General features: G+C 43.8%; 1 protein-coding gene across 1 annotated transcript in view; it reads right to left on the bottom strand.

The window, feature by feature from the left end:
* The window catches only part of LOC126234846 (testis-specific gene A8 protein-like), a 146,352-nt gene extending 134,316 nt beyond the window's left edge, over positions 1-12,036 (bottom strand). Inside the window, exon 1 of the mRNA XM_049943587.1 lies at positions 11,833-12,036. Within this exon, the coding sequence (XP_049799544.1) occupies positions 11,833-12,036 (204 nt within the window). The remainder of the gene's footprint in view (positions 1-11,832) is intronic.
* Positions 12,037-12,409: the final 373 nt, after the last annotated feature.

The raw sequence follows: 12,409 nt of genomic DNA, 5'->3' as shown, positions 1-12,409 counted from the left end.
TTAGAGACGAAGCACAAGCTCTGATTGTGTCAATGAGGGGAAGGAAATCGGCTGTGTTCTGTTAAGGAACCATCCCGCCATTTGCCTGGGGCTACTCAAGGAAATCACGGAAAATCTATCTCTGGATGGTCGGACGCGGATCTGAACAGTCGTCCTCCCGAACGCGAGTGTAGTGTGCTAACCATTGCACCTCGCTCGGTGAACAGGCAGAGACTGAAACAGAGAAAGAGAAGAATTGCTTATCTATATTATGCTGTCCTAGTACTAGAAAAATCAGTTGACTCCCACGGAAATATGATATCCAGTATGTTTCGCTGCCATCAACAGAGATAAACAGTGTTTTTTGCAATGTTAGGGACGAGCTAGGTCCCCAACAGTCGGACGTGTACTGCGTCCAATGCGAATATGGTATGTACGAGGTGCATTCAAGTTCTAAGGCCTCCGATTTTTTTTCTCCGGACTGGAAAGAGATAGAAACATGCGCATTGTTTTAAAATGAGGCTGCGTTCATTGTCAATACGTCCCAGAGATGGCAGCACCGTACGGCAGATGGAATTTTGCCGCCAGCGAGAATGAGAACTGTTTTAAATACTTAAAATGGCGACGTTTTCCTTACTTGAACAGCGTGCAATCATTCGTTTTCTGAATTTGCGTGGTGTGAAACCAATTGAAATTCATCGACAGTTGAAGGAGACATGTGGTGATGGAGTTATGGACGTGTCGAAAGTGCGTTCGTGGGTGCGACAGTTTAATGAAGGCAGAACATCGTGTGACAACAAACCGAAACAACCTCGGGCTCGCACAAGCCGATCTGACGACATGATCGAGAAGGTGGAGAGAATTGTTTTGGGGGATCTCCGAATGACTGTTGAACAGATCGCCTCCAGAGTTGGCATTTCTGTGGGTTCTGTGCACACAATCCTGCATGACGACCTGAAAATGCGAAAAGTGTCATCCACGAATGCTGACGGACGACCACATGGCTGCCCGTGTGGCATGTTGCCAAACAATGTTGGCGCGCAATGACAGCATTAATGGGACTTTCTTTTCGTCGGTTGTGACAATGGATGAGACGTGGATGCCATTTTTCAATCTAGAAACAAAGCGCCAGTCAGCTCAATGGAAGCACACCGATTCACCGCCACCAAAAAAATTTCGGGTAACCGCCAGTGCTGAAAAAATGATGGTGTCCATGTTCTGGGACAGCGAGGGCGTAATCCTTACCCATTGCGTTCCAAAGGGCACTACGGTAACAGGTGCATCCTACGAAAATGTTTTGAAGAACAAATTCGTTCCTGCACTGCAACAAAAACGCCCGGGAAGGGCTGCGCGTGTGCTGTTTCACCGAGACAACGCACCCGTAAATCGAGCTAACGTTACGCAACAGTTTCTTCGTGATAACAACTTTGAAGTGATTCCTCATGCTCCCTACTCACCTGACCTGGCTCCTAGTGACTTTTGGCTTTTTCCAACAATGAAAGACACTCTCCGTGGCCGCACATTCACCAGCCGTGCTGCTATTGCCTCAGCGATTTTCCAGTGGTCAAAACAGACTCCTAAAGAAGCCTTCGCCACTGTCATGGGATCATGGCGTCAGCGTTGTGAAAAATGTGTACGTCTGCAGGGCGATTAGATCGAGAAGTAACGCCAGTTTCATCGATTTCGGGTGAGTAGTTAATCAGAAAAAAAAATCGGAGGTCTTAGAACTTGAATGCTCCTCGTAGTGCGTGAGGCCGACTACACTGAGTCATGGGATAGCAATATGCACACATACCAGTGGCGGTAGTATCGCGTTCACAGGGTATTAAAGGGCAGGGCATTGGCGGAGCTGTCACTTGTACTCAGGTGATTCAAGTGAAAAGGTTTCCGACCTGATTACGGCGGCACGATCGGAATTAACAGACACTGGATGCGGAACATTGGTTGGAGCTAGACGTATGGGACGTTTCATTCCGGAAATGGTTAGAGACTTTAATATCCCGAGACCCACAGTGTCGAGAGTGTGCCGAGAATGCCAAACTTCAGATGTTACGTCTCACGGAGAACACAGTGACCAACGGCCTTCAGTTAGCAACTGAGAGCAGCGGCGTTTGCTTAGAGGTATCGGTGCTGACAGACAAGCAACGCTACAAGAGGTAACAGCACAAATCAATGTGGGACCTACGACGAACGTATCCGTTATCACAGTGCGAAGAAATCTGGCGTTAATACGCAATGGCAGCAGAGGTAACAGCACAACACCTCCTGCAGCGCCTCTCGTGGATCGTGACCTTATACTCGTAGATTGTGTCAGTAGGCTGTTTAGGTTTTTATGCTGGTAACGCCATGTAGCGCTCTATATGAAAATCACTGGCTGTGCTGTGTGAAGGCTGTGGTTGGTTTGCATTGTTGGAGTATATGCTATTGTAGTGTTGGACAGTTGGCTGTTAACAGCGCGTAGCTTTGCGCAGTTGGTGGTGAGCCGCCAGCAGTGGTGGATGTGGGGAGAGAGATGGCGGAGTTTTGAGAGCGGATGGTCTGGACGTGTGTCCATCAGAGACAGTAAATTTGTAAGACTGGATGTCATGAACTGCTATATATATTATGACTTTAGAACACTATTAAGGTAAATAAATTGTTTGTTCTTTATCAAAATCTTTCATTTGCTAACTATGCCAATCATTAGTTAGTGACTTCAGTAGTTAAAATCTTTTATTTAGCTGGCAGTACTGGCGCTCGCTGTATTGCAGTAGTTCGAGTAATGAAGATTGTTGTGAGGTAGCTGATTCATGAAAGGTATAGGTTATTGTTAGTCAGGGCCATTCTTTTGTAGGGATTATTAAATGTCAGATTGCGTTGCGCTAAAACCATTGTGTGTCAGTTTAGTGATGATCAGAATAAGTAAAGAAAGAAATGTCTGAGTACGTTCAGTTTTGCTCAGCTGTTTGAAAATCAAATAACGTAAGGGGTTTACCAGCTCAGTAATTCACTAATTTTTCTAAGGGCACGTTTCAATTGGACGCTAGACGACTGGAAAACCGTGGCCTCGTCGGATGAATCTCGATTCCAGTTGCTAAGAGCTGATGGTAGGATTCGAATGTGGTGCAGACGTTACGAAGCCGTGGCTCAAGTTGTCAAAAAAGCATTGTGCAAGATGGCGGTAGCTCCATAATGGTGTGGGCCGTGTTGACATGGAATGGGCTGTGTCCTCTGGTCAAACTGAACCGATCATTGACTGACAATGGTTATGTTCTCCTACCTGGAGACCATACGAAGCCATTCATGGCCTTCATGTTTCTAAACAACGATGGAATTGTCACAGGGGCACAGCTGTTCGTGATTGGTTTGAAGAACATTCTGGACAATTCGAGCGAATGATTTGTTTGCCCAGATGGCCAGACACGGGACATGGGATACAAAGTCCTGCACCGGTATCACTTCCACAACTATGGTCAACTATGGAGGCAGCAAGGTTCAGTATTTCCGCACAGGACTCCAACAACTTGCTGAGTCCATACCATGTCTAGTTGCCGCTCTACGGAGGACAAAAGGAGGTTCGACACGATGTTATGAGGCATCCCATGACTTTTGCCACTACAGTGTATTACAACAGTCATTAAAACAAGCAAGCAAATCAGCTGCCGTCGGCCACTGCCTCGAATATAATCATGAAATGAAATACGATGAAATCAGTGCCGTTGTGCTAACGCCTGGGAACAGCAACATTAAGGCTCACACGTTTCAAATGGCTCTAAGCACTATGCGACTTAACATCTGAGGACATCAGTCCCCTAGACTTAGAACTACTAAACCTATTAACCTATGGACATACAGTGAAGCCTTTCACGATCGGATGGTACTGTTGTTGATAATTCTTCCGGGTTATATGGCCGTGGTCCATGGAATTCTTCTATTCCTAACGTTTCGTCCAATACTACGTTGGACATCTTCAGAGGTATGGCAGGACTCAGCAGAACCAATCATACCTCTGCAGATGTCCAACGTAGTATTGGACGAAACGTTAGGAATAGAAGAATTCCATGGACCACGGCCATATAACCCGGAAGAATTATCAACAACAGTAACCTAAGGACATCACACACATCCATGCCTGAGGCAGGATTCGAACCTGCGATCGCAGCAACAGCGCGGTTCCGGACTGAAGAGCCTAGAACCGCTCGGCCACAGCGGCAGGCCAACATTAAAGAGTTTATCGAAATAAAGATGTCGGAGTGCCTAATAAACAAGGACTGATGATTCGGTTTAAAAAGTGCTTTGGCCTGGTACTCAATTTATGAAGACTGCGTCAGCCACGACATCTGCCAGAGATGAGAAATACTGATAGAATGTGCGTTCCACGGAATATCAGTGCGCTTTGTGAAAAAACGAAAGATCTTCAATAGGGCGTCGGGAGTCGAATTCACAATCAGCTATAAATAGCGGCCCGAGATCAGCAACAGTTCGCAGTCTGAACTGAATCCAGGAAGCGAGTACACGCGATAGCACAGTTCACAGCACCTGAAGCAAACTGCTCGGTCGGTGGTTGAAAGGTTGTGTTTGCGCACTCACGTTTAATACTAGAACATTTTTTTCTGTTGTCGAATACTTTCACCCATGTTAGTTTCCACAGTTAATTATGATGTGCTCTGTACAATGTTAATATGCATTATTTTCATTTAATTTGTGATGAGTTGTGAACAAATGATAGCTACCTCAAATTGATGTACACAAGAGGATCTATTTTGTGATGTAAGCTATGTTTTAGCTCATCTTGGTGTTGCGCTTTAAGTCTATCGCTTGTGACTTTTTGTATTGTCGACCAAGTGTCTCCCCACCCCTTCCAACCCAAACAAAATCAAAACAAAGCTAAATGCATTTAAACTTGTCATGTACTGTTTACTATTCTATCCACTACAGTGATTTATATTCTCACAGTGTAATTAAGTCAATCTTAAGTGTTGCTAATGGGAATAATATTTTTTAAGTAAAAAAATTCTTCCTTTTAGATTTAAAAAACGACAGTCTGTCATTTCCGGACATTAGTCCTCGTGTGAACCTAATGATAGTGCACGCTGCAGAGTTTTTTTAATTTATTATTTTATTCACATTTGGTCTATAAGATTTTACAGACATGGTATTTGGTTACTGACATATGCACATTAAAATCATCATTCTTATATTTAAAATGCGCTACACGAAATTTTAAGTTGAATTTTTCAGAACAATCATCTTTCAGGTAACCTGCTAGAATACCCGACAGAAATTAACATAATGTTACTAAACAGACGACATGAAACTGTGAAACAATAAAATAGTTCATGAATCATCCCCCAAAACGTTATAGCTATAAATAAAATTAATCTCAAACAAAAATCGTAAAATTTCTTTTCGGAGTGAGTTCAGTGATTGATGTAAGAATGTGCAAATTGTTTTTATTGACATATAAAAGGCCGGCTGTGGTGGCCGAGCGGTTCTAGGCGCTTCAGTCTGGAACCGCGCGACCGCTACGGGCTGGTTCGAATCCTACTTCGGGCATGGATGTGTGTGATGACCTTACGTTAGATAGGTTTAAGTAGTTCTAAGCTCTAGGGGACTGATGACCTCAGATGTTAAGTCCCGTAGTGCTCAGAGCCATTTGAACCATTTTTTTTAATATAAAAAAAGTTATGTGAGAATTATGTAGGAACTGGACATGAGATTAATTCTACGGCTGAGTGACATTTTCTTTTTTAATCTCGCAATGTCATACTTGTTGTAAGAGAATAATGAATTGTTTAGATGTCCGGCAGAGCCGTTTTGACAGTCGCAAAGTGGCGCTGGATTGACGTTGAGAGGGGAAGCATCCATGTCCAAATCTCATCGTACAAATCCTAACGAAAGTTCGCGTTGACAAATAGCGGTCTTTAAACCAGATCTTCATCCGGAAGGTAGGCTCCACCTCTGCGTAGTGCTTTTCTCGAACGAGGTTTAACGTGTTCCATTATTTTCCCCCTCGGTCGCAACTCTCAATGTATTGCATACAAAATTCTTTATACGATAGTTTAATATCAAGACATAACTCTCTAGAAAGTGCCTCATTTGCTGGCAGGTTAGCCTGTTCATTGTCCGTTATGACACTGTGTCTTTTAATCCAGACTACTTCTCCTGTCTGGTTGCGGTTGCTACTTTCTGTAAGCTGTTGAACCGACACATGTTATAAAAATGGATGTATGTATGTGTGTATGTCCCACATCTCCTCCTAAAATACTGGAGCGTTTTCATCAGACCTTGCTACATATATCCCTTACTGTCAGGCGACAATCCCTGCGAGAGTAAGAACCACCTACCTGTCATAGTTTAGGAGATACGACGTCATAAACAATGAGGTGCGTGAAAAATGCTGCTTCATGTATGAAGTTTTAGTGCAATTATTCTTTACTACTAACACACTCTGAAACGCGTACGTATTCAGTACCAGCGATGGCGAGTCATGACAGAATCTCTGACCAGAGAGTTGTTTATCGTTGCTAGTCTGCGCTTGACTGCGCGAGAGTTCAGTTGCGAGTTGTCAGTTGCGAGTTGTACTCAGTCGGAGTTGTGTGTGAGGAGTCGGCGGGCGTCGACATGGGTCTCTGGTCACGATTCAGGACGAGGTATATTGTTAAATAAGGTAATGAAGCAGCATTGCGCACATCTGATAATGTAATGTATGTTAATTGTAATTAATTTGTTCAAGAAATGTCCCAATAATAATTTTGTTTTCAAAGCAATCTTTTTTAAGAAAAGAATTATTACAATTGGAACAATATTTCCCATGCTTTTCCTCCCAGAATCAATTTATCAGATTAATTATTGCGTAGGGCCTAAGGTCAGCGATGCTGCCCTATTATTGTGGGTTTAATGATTAAATTTCATTTCTCAATTTTTGTGTCGAGTTTACAATTGGGTCATTATTATTCTATAACTTTTGTGGGGACCAAATATTTGGCTCGTTTTCATTATCATAGACTTTTCTTTTATTTCTGCTGGGAGGTTACGTTTAGTTCGATGTCTATTCACATTTAATTATTTTCTTTCATTTTTGTGGGAAGGTTACACTTGGCTCTATTCCCATTCACATTTAATTAATGTCATTATCAAAATTTTGCGGGGAGGTTACAACTCTTACAGTCGAGTCTACTTAAGGAAATCCGTGATACCTGGCAGAGATTTTGACAGCTTTCAACTGCGAAGAGCAAACGGCTCTTGGAGAAAACAAAATCCATCTGTAGAGCTATGAAGAGGCGTTTGGACAGAGACGTCTACAAAACCGTGTTGTAGACACGCTTGCAGCTGGGCCCAGCCTACAGAAACTCTCCGAGATCATCTCACTCAGAGTCTACTAATGGAGGGCATGTAAGGTAAGAATAAACCAAATGAAGACGTTTTTCTCGGTCACAGGTCAAACAAATTACTCCGCTGTACCCGTCCTGTACTAAACGTGAGTAGTACATGTGATAGCATACGAATGTAAAGGTGACTTTTCGTGAATTTCGATTTGACAGAAACAGTTTTGCCGAAGGGCATGAATGACTCAACACTTGAAGCAATGGCTACATGGATGAAAAACATGTACAAGAAAAAAGTCATCTGTCACAACAGTCCAAGGCACTGCCGAATTTCCCTGTGTTTCGCAGATTGATTTACTGTTGTATGGAAATTTTGGTTACAATACGAGTTCAATGGCAGCATCTATAGGAGCTGCGGTACTCCTGGAAGCAAATAACAGTAAACCTTGCCGAATTGGAAGCTTTTGAAAACTTACAGCTCGCCGAGCTTACCAAATAGCTATATAAATACATCTCGAAACGTCGAAAGTCCATCCAAATGAATTTTTTTCGATATCACACTACAAACACAGTTCATTTTTTGTTTTCGTTTCTTATAGGAAGTTGGCGAAATGCATATATGGGCAATGCCGGGTTTGTCAGAAAAACATATGTGTACGCATTACTGAATGGAGTCCCTCGGTTTATCAGCGCTACGGTCCCCAAGCGACTGCAGACTTTTCTTGATAGTGCTTGGAGCTTAAAGATCATGACCCTGTCATGTATTTTGTCTATTGATGCAGCTTCTTCTTCAAGTAAGTGTGTACTGTGAACCCCAGATTTCGTAAGTGGCTTGATCTACTGCGAAAGTTACAGCAGTTATAACAAACGCTTCCATAAAAACTTTCATCCCTTAACAAGCATTTCTTTAGAAGCCAAGCTACAGATTTCGTAAGTGTAAGATGTACTGCGAAAATTACTGTATTTATAACAAAAGCTTCTTCTACCTCTTCACTATATGGAGTCTTCAAAGAAGCCATCCGCTCCTTGGTCATCATAAATCTCTCTTTCCTCTAGATTTAGAATTGATTACTTATTTAACTAATTTGTCCTACCGCATTCTGTGGATGTGCTATTTTCATTTCCTGCATCCTTGCTGCGATGTGATCGTTGCTCTATTTTTTATCAGTATATATTAAGTTCTTCTCTTATGACATTGGGATGATTTCTGAGCGTACATCCTTCAAGTTTCCCTTAAAAATTTAAAACGAGCGAGGTGGCGCAGGTGTTAGCACTCTGGACCCACATTCGGTAGGACAACGGTTCGAATCTCCGTCCGACGATCCTGATTTAGGCTTTCTATGATATCTCTGGATCGCTCCAAGCGAATGCCGGGATGGTTCCTTTGAAAGGGCACGGTCGATTTCCTTCTCCATCCTTTTGTATTCCGAGCTTTTACTTTGTCTCTAATGAACTCACTATCAGCAGGACGTTGACCTCTAATCTTACTTCCTTCTTCGTTTAAAACTTTAATCTCAAACGACTGTATTCTTCTTTCGCCTTTCTTAGATAATATCCTAGATTCACTTCTTCCTATTAGACTGGGGTAGCCATTATCGTACTTCGTAAAATTTTAAATTTGTATGCTTTCTTGTTTTGTCACCATTTTTATTTATGTTATGTCACATATCATCAAAATTTAGTTAAGTCATAAGTGACGTCGTTTTCATATGCATAGCCGATATCGCGTCCCAACAGTTTTACTAACTTTTCGTCTAGTACTGTTTTGAAGCGTACTAAACATTTTCCTTTGAAGGCCATTAACTAATTTTTTTCTGAAATTTTTTAGTATAGTTCTTACAGCTCTTTGAGTTATATTGCAAACGTGGGTTCATTTTCTGTCTTCCGAATAACTGTTTGATAACCGACAAAGAACAGACTATTTATGTGTGTGTGAAGTCAAAACTCATGATAACTGATCTAGTGGTACAGGCTCAACTAACAGATAGATTAAAGAAACTGGAAGGCGTTGATTCTCGAATTCTTTAATCTATATTGGCTCAACCATCTGTGACATGGGAAGCTGGGAAGATGAGATAAGAAGACGGATTACGCTAGGGCGAATGACTAATGTAGAACCTCACCACGATCTGGCAGAACAAAGCAATAACGAACACCGCAAAGATCCGGTTTGTTTTCCGTCTCCTTTATGGCTGCGAGACCTGGTCCCTGAAAGCAAGAGAAAAACAGTGCATCAATGCATTTGAGATGTGGTGCTGGTGCAGGTGGTGCAGGATTCTGCACAAAAAATTGGACTGAAAAACTCAACATCTCCACGCACTTCTCTTTTAGCGACAACGAAAAAATTCTCCTGTTCCTTGGCCATATTGTGAGAAGATGTGTAGTAAACGTAGAGAAAATAATCATGGAAGGGAAGATCGAGGGCAGGAGACCGAGGGGAAGAGTAAGGAATAGGAGGATTGATCAAATCAAGAAAATCTCTGGTCTACATCTACATCTACATACATACTCCGCAATCTACCATACGGTGCATGGCGGAGGGTACCTCGTACCACAACTAGCATCTTCTCTCCCTGTTCCACTCCCAAACAGAACGAGGGAAAAATGACTGCCTATATGCCTCTGTACGAGCCCTAATCTATCTTATCTAATCTTTGTGGTCTTTCCACGAATTGTAAGTTGGCGGCAGTAAAATTGTACTGCATTCAGCCTCAAATGCTGGTTCTCTAAATCTCCTCAGTAGCGATTCACGAAAAGAACGCCTCCTTTCCTCTAAAGACTCCCACCCGAGTTCCTGAAGCATTTCCGTAACACTCGCGTGATGATCAAACGTACCAGTAAGAAATCTAGCAGCCCGCCTCTGAATTGCTTCTATGTCCTCCCTCAATCCGACCTGTTAGGGTTCCCAAACGCTCGTGCAGTACTCAAGAATCTCCTTCACAGATGAACCACATCTTCCCAAAATTCTACCAATGAACCGAAGACGACTATCCGCCTTCCCCACAACTGCCATTACATGCTTGTCTCACTTCATATCGCTCTGCAATGTTACGCCCAAATATTTAATCGACGTGACTGTGTCAAGCGCTACACTACTAATGGAGTATTCAAACATAACAGGATTCTTTTTCCTATTCATCTGCATTAATTTACATTTATCTATATTTAGATTTAGCTGCCATTCTTTACATCAATCACAAATCCTGTCCAAGTCATCTTGTATCCTCCTACAGTCACTCAACGACGACACCTTCCCGTACACCACAGCATCATCAGCAAACAGCCGCACATTGCTATCCACCCTATCCAAAAGATCATTTATGTAGATAGAAATCAACAGCGGGCCTACCACACTTCCCTGGGGCGCTCCAGATGATACCTCAACTCAACAGTCACCATCGAGGACAACGTACTAGGTTCTATTACTTAAGAAGTCTTCGAGCCACTCACGTATTTGGGAACCAATCCCATATGCTCGTACCTTAGTTAGGAGTCTGCAGTGGGGCACCGAGTCAATCGCTTTCCGGAAGTCAAGGAATATGGCATCCGTCTGATACCCTTCATCCATGGTTCGCAAGATATCATGTGAAAAAAGGGCGAGTTGCGTTTCGCAGGAGCGATGCTTTCTAAAGCCGTGCTGATGCATGGACGGCAACTTCCCTGTCTCAAGGGAATACATTATATTCGAACTGAGAATATGTTCGGAGGCACAAAGGGAAGCTGTTAACCGCCAGGACGAAGATGCTTGGTTCATGGGGTCGCGACGCTCAACAATGAGCATAACGACTCACGATGATGATGATAATGTGTGTATGTGTCATAGTATTAATTTGACACCTGGTTTCACAAGAAGTCAGCACTGTAGTGACAGCATACCTGAGGGACTTTCATGACTAGAGACAAACACTGAACGCGTCCCAGTACCCTAATCCTGTACCGCCTGTGCGTGGACAGGTCGACTTTCAGTTGGAATCCGCCACGTGCAGGACTACGGGGACCGGGGTGCACTCATTTCTGACTAAGATAGTACCGGAATTGACGTAGGCTAGTACAGTAGTTAGTAGCATTAGGTATAGACATAAAGTTAGGAACCTGCAGCGACAAGCAATTTTGGCCTGCCCCGTGTCAGGGGCACGCTCATCAGGATTAGCTCGATGAGCAAGGTATTGTAGTAGGTTTATATCTAGGCTGACACACCTGTAACGCTGCAGGCAGTTAAGAATTAACAACTAAGTAGGAAAATTAACAATTACCTAGTAGCGTATAGATTAATAATTGCAGTCTGCCTATTAACTTGTACTGTTACACTGTCTGTAGCTCATAATAAACATTGTATCATTGTAATAATAATAATAATAATAATAATAATAATAATAGGTGCTGATAATATGTAACACTGTAGTAACATTACGACCCACTAATCACTAAGGTGGTGGGTTAATTTTGTATAAATATTATAGATGTTATTGAATAAAGATTTAAAAAAAACTCAGCACGTTATTATCGCGAGAAAAATATGCGCGTGAAGCGGGCGTTGCGTGGCCACCCCTAGCGAGAGCATGTCGGCGGCATTGTGGACAGCCCTGGGGGCGCGTGCGCAGTAGCGGGGCCAGCCGGCGTCGGTGCGCGGCCCGCCGTTGGGTGCGTGCGACGCGTCGGAGGCGGCGGCGTCGGGGGCGGCGGCGGCGGCGGCGGCGGCGGCGGTGTGGACGGGCGTGTCTGCAGCAGCTGCCATGTGCGCCGCGTGCATGTGTGAGTGCGTGAGCGTGTGCGTGTGTGGCGCTACACACTATACACGCGGCTGTCGACGAAAAATGTGACACGGCAGCCCGGAGCCGGACAAGCGGCAAGCGACTAGGCGCCGGTAGCGGTGCTTCGCCGAACACTCGCTCGAGCGCCTCTCTGCCTGCCTACTGGTGGTTCCAGTGGCTGCAGCTTTCGTGTCTTTTGCCCCGCGAGGAAATTAAGAGGCGCCGAGTGCCTACTGTGCTTCGTCTATGAATTATGCCCACCGCAGCGATATGGCCCAACATGCCGAACTGAAATACTGGGTCAAAAACGGCGATCAATACAACGCCGAGCGGCCATGGCTTCCCCCCACGCGTGGCGTTGCCTTGCGCAGG

The sequence above is a fragment of the Schistocerca nitens genome, chromosome 2 (assembly GCF_023898315.1).
Source record: "Schistocerca nitens isolate TAMUIC-IGC-003100 chromosome 2, iqSchNite1.1, whole genome shotgun sequence".
Lineage (NCBI taxonomy): Eukaryota > Metazoa > Arthropoda > Insecta > Orthoptera > Acrididae > Schistocerca > Schistocerca nitens.
This window is presented reverse-complemented; position numbering and strand designations above follow the sequence as displayed.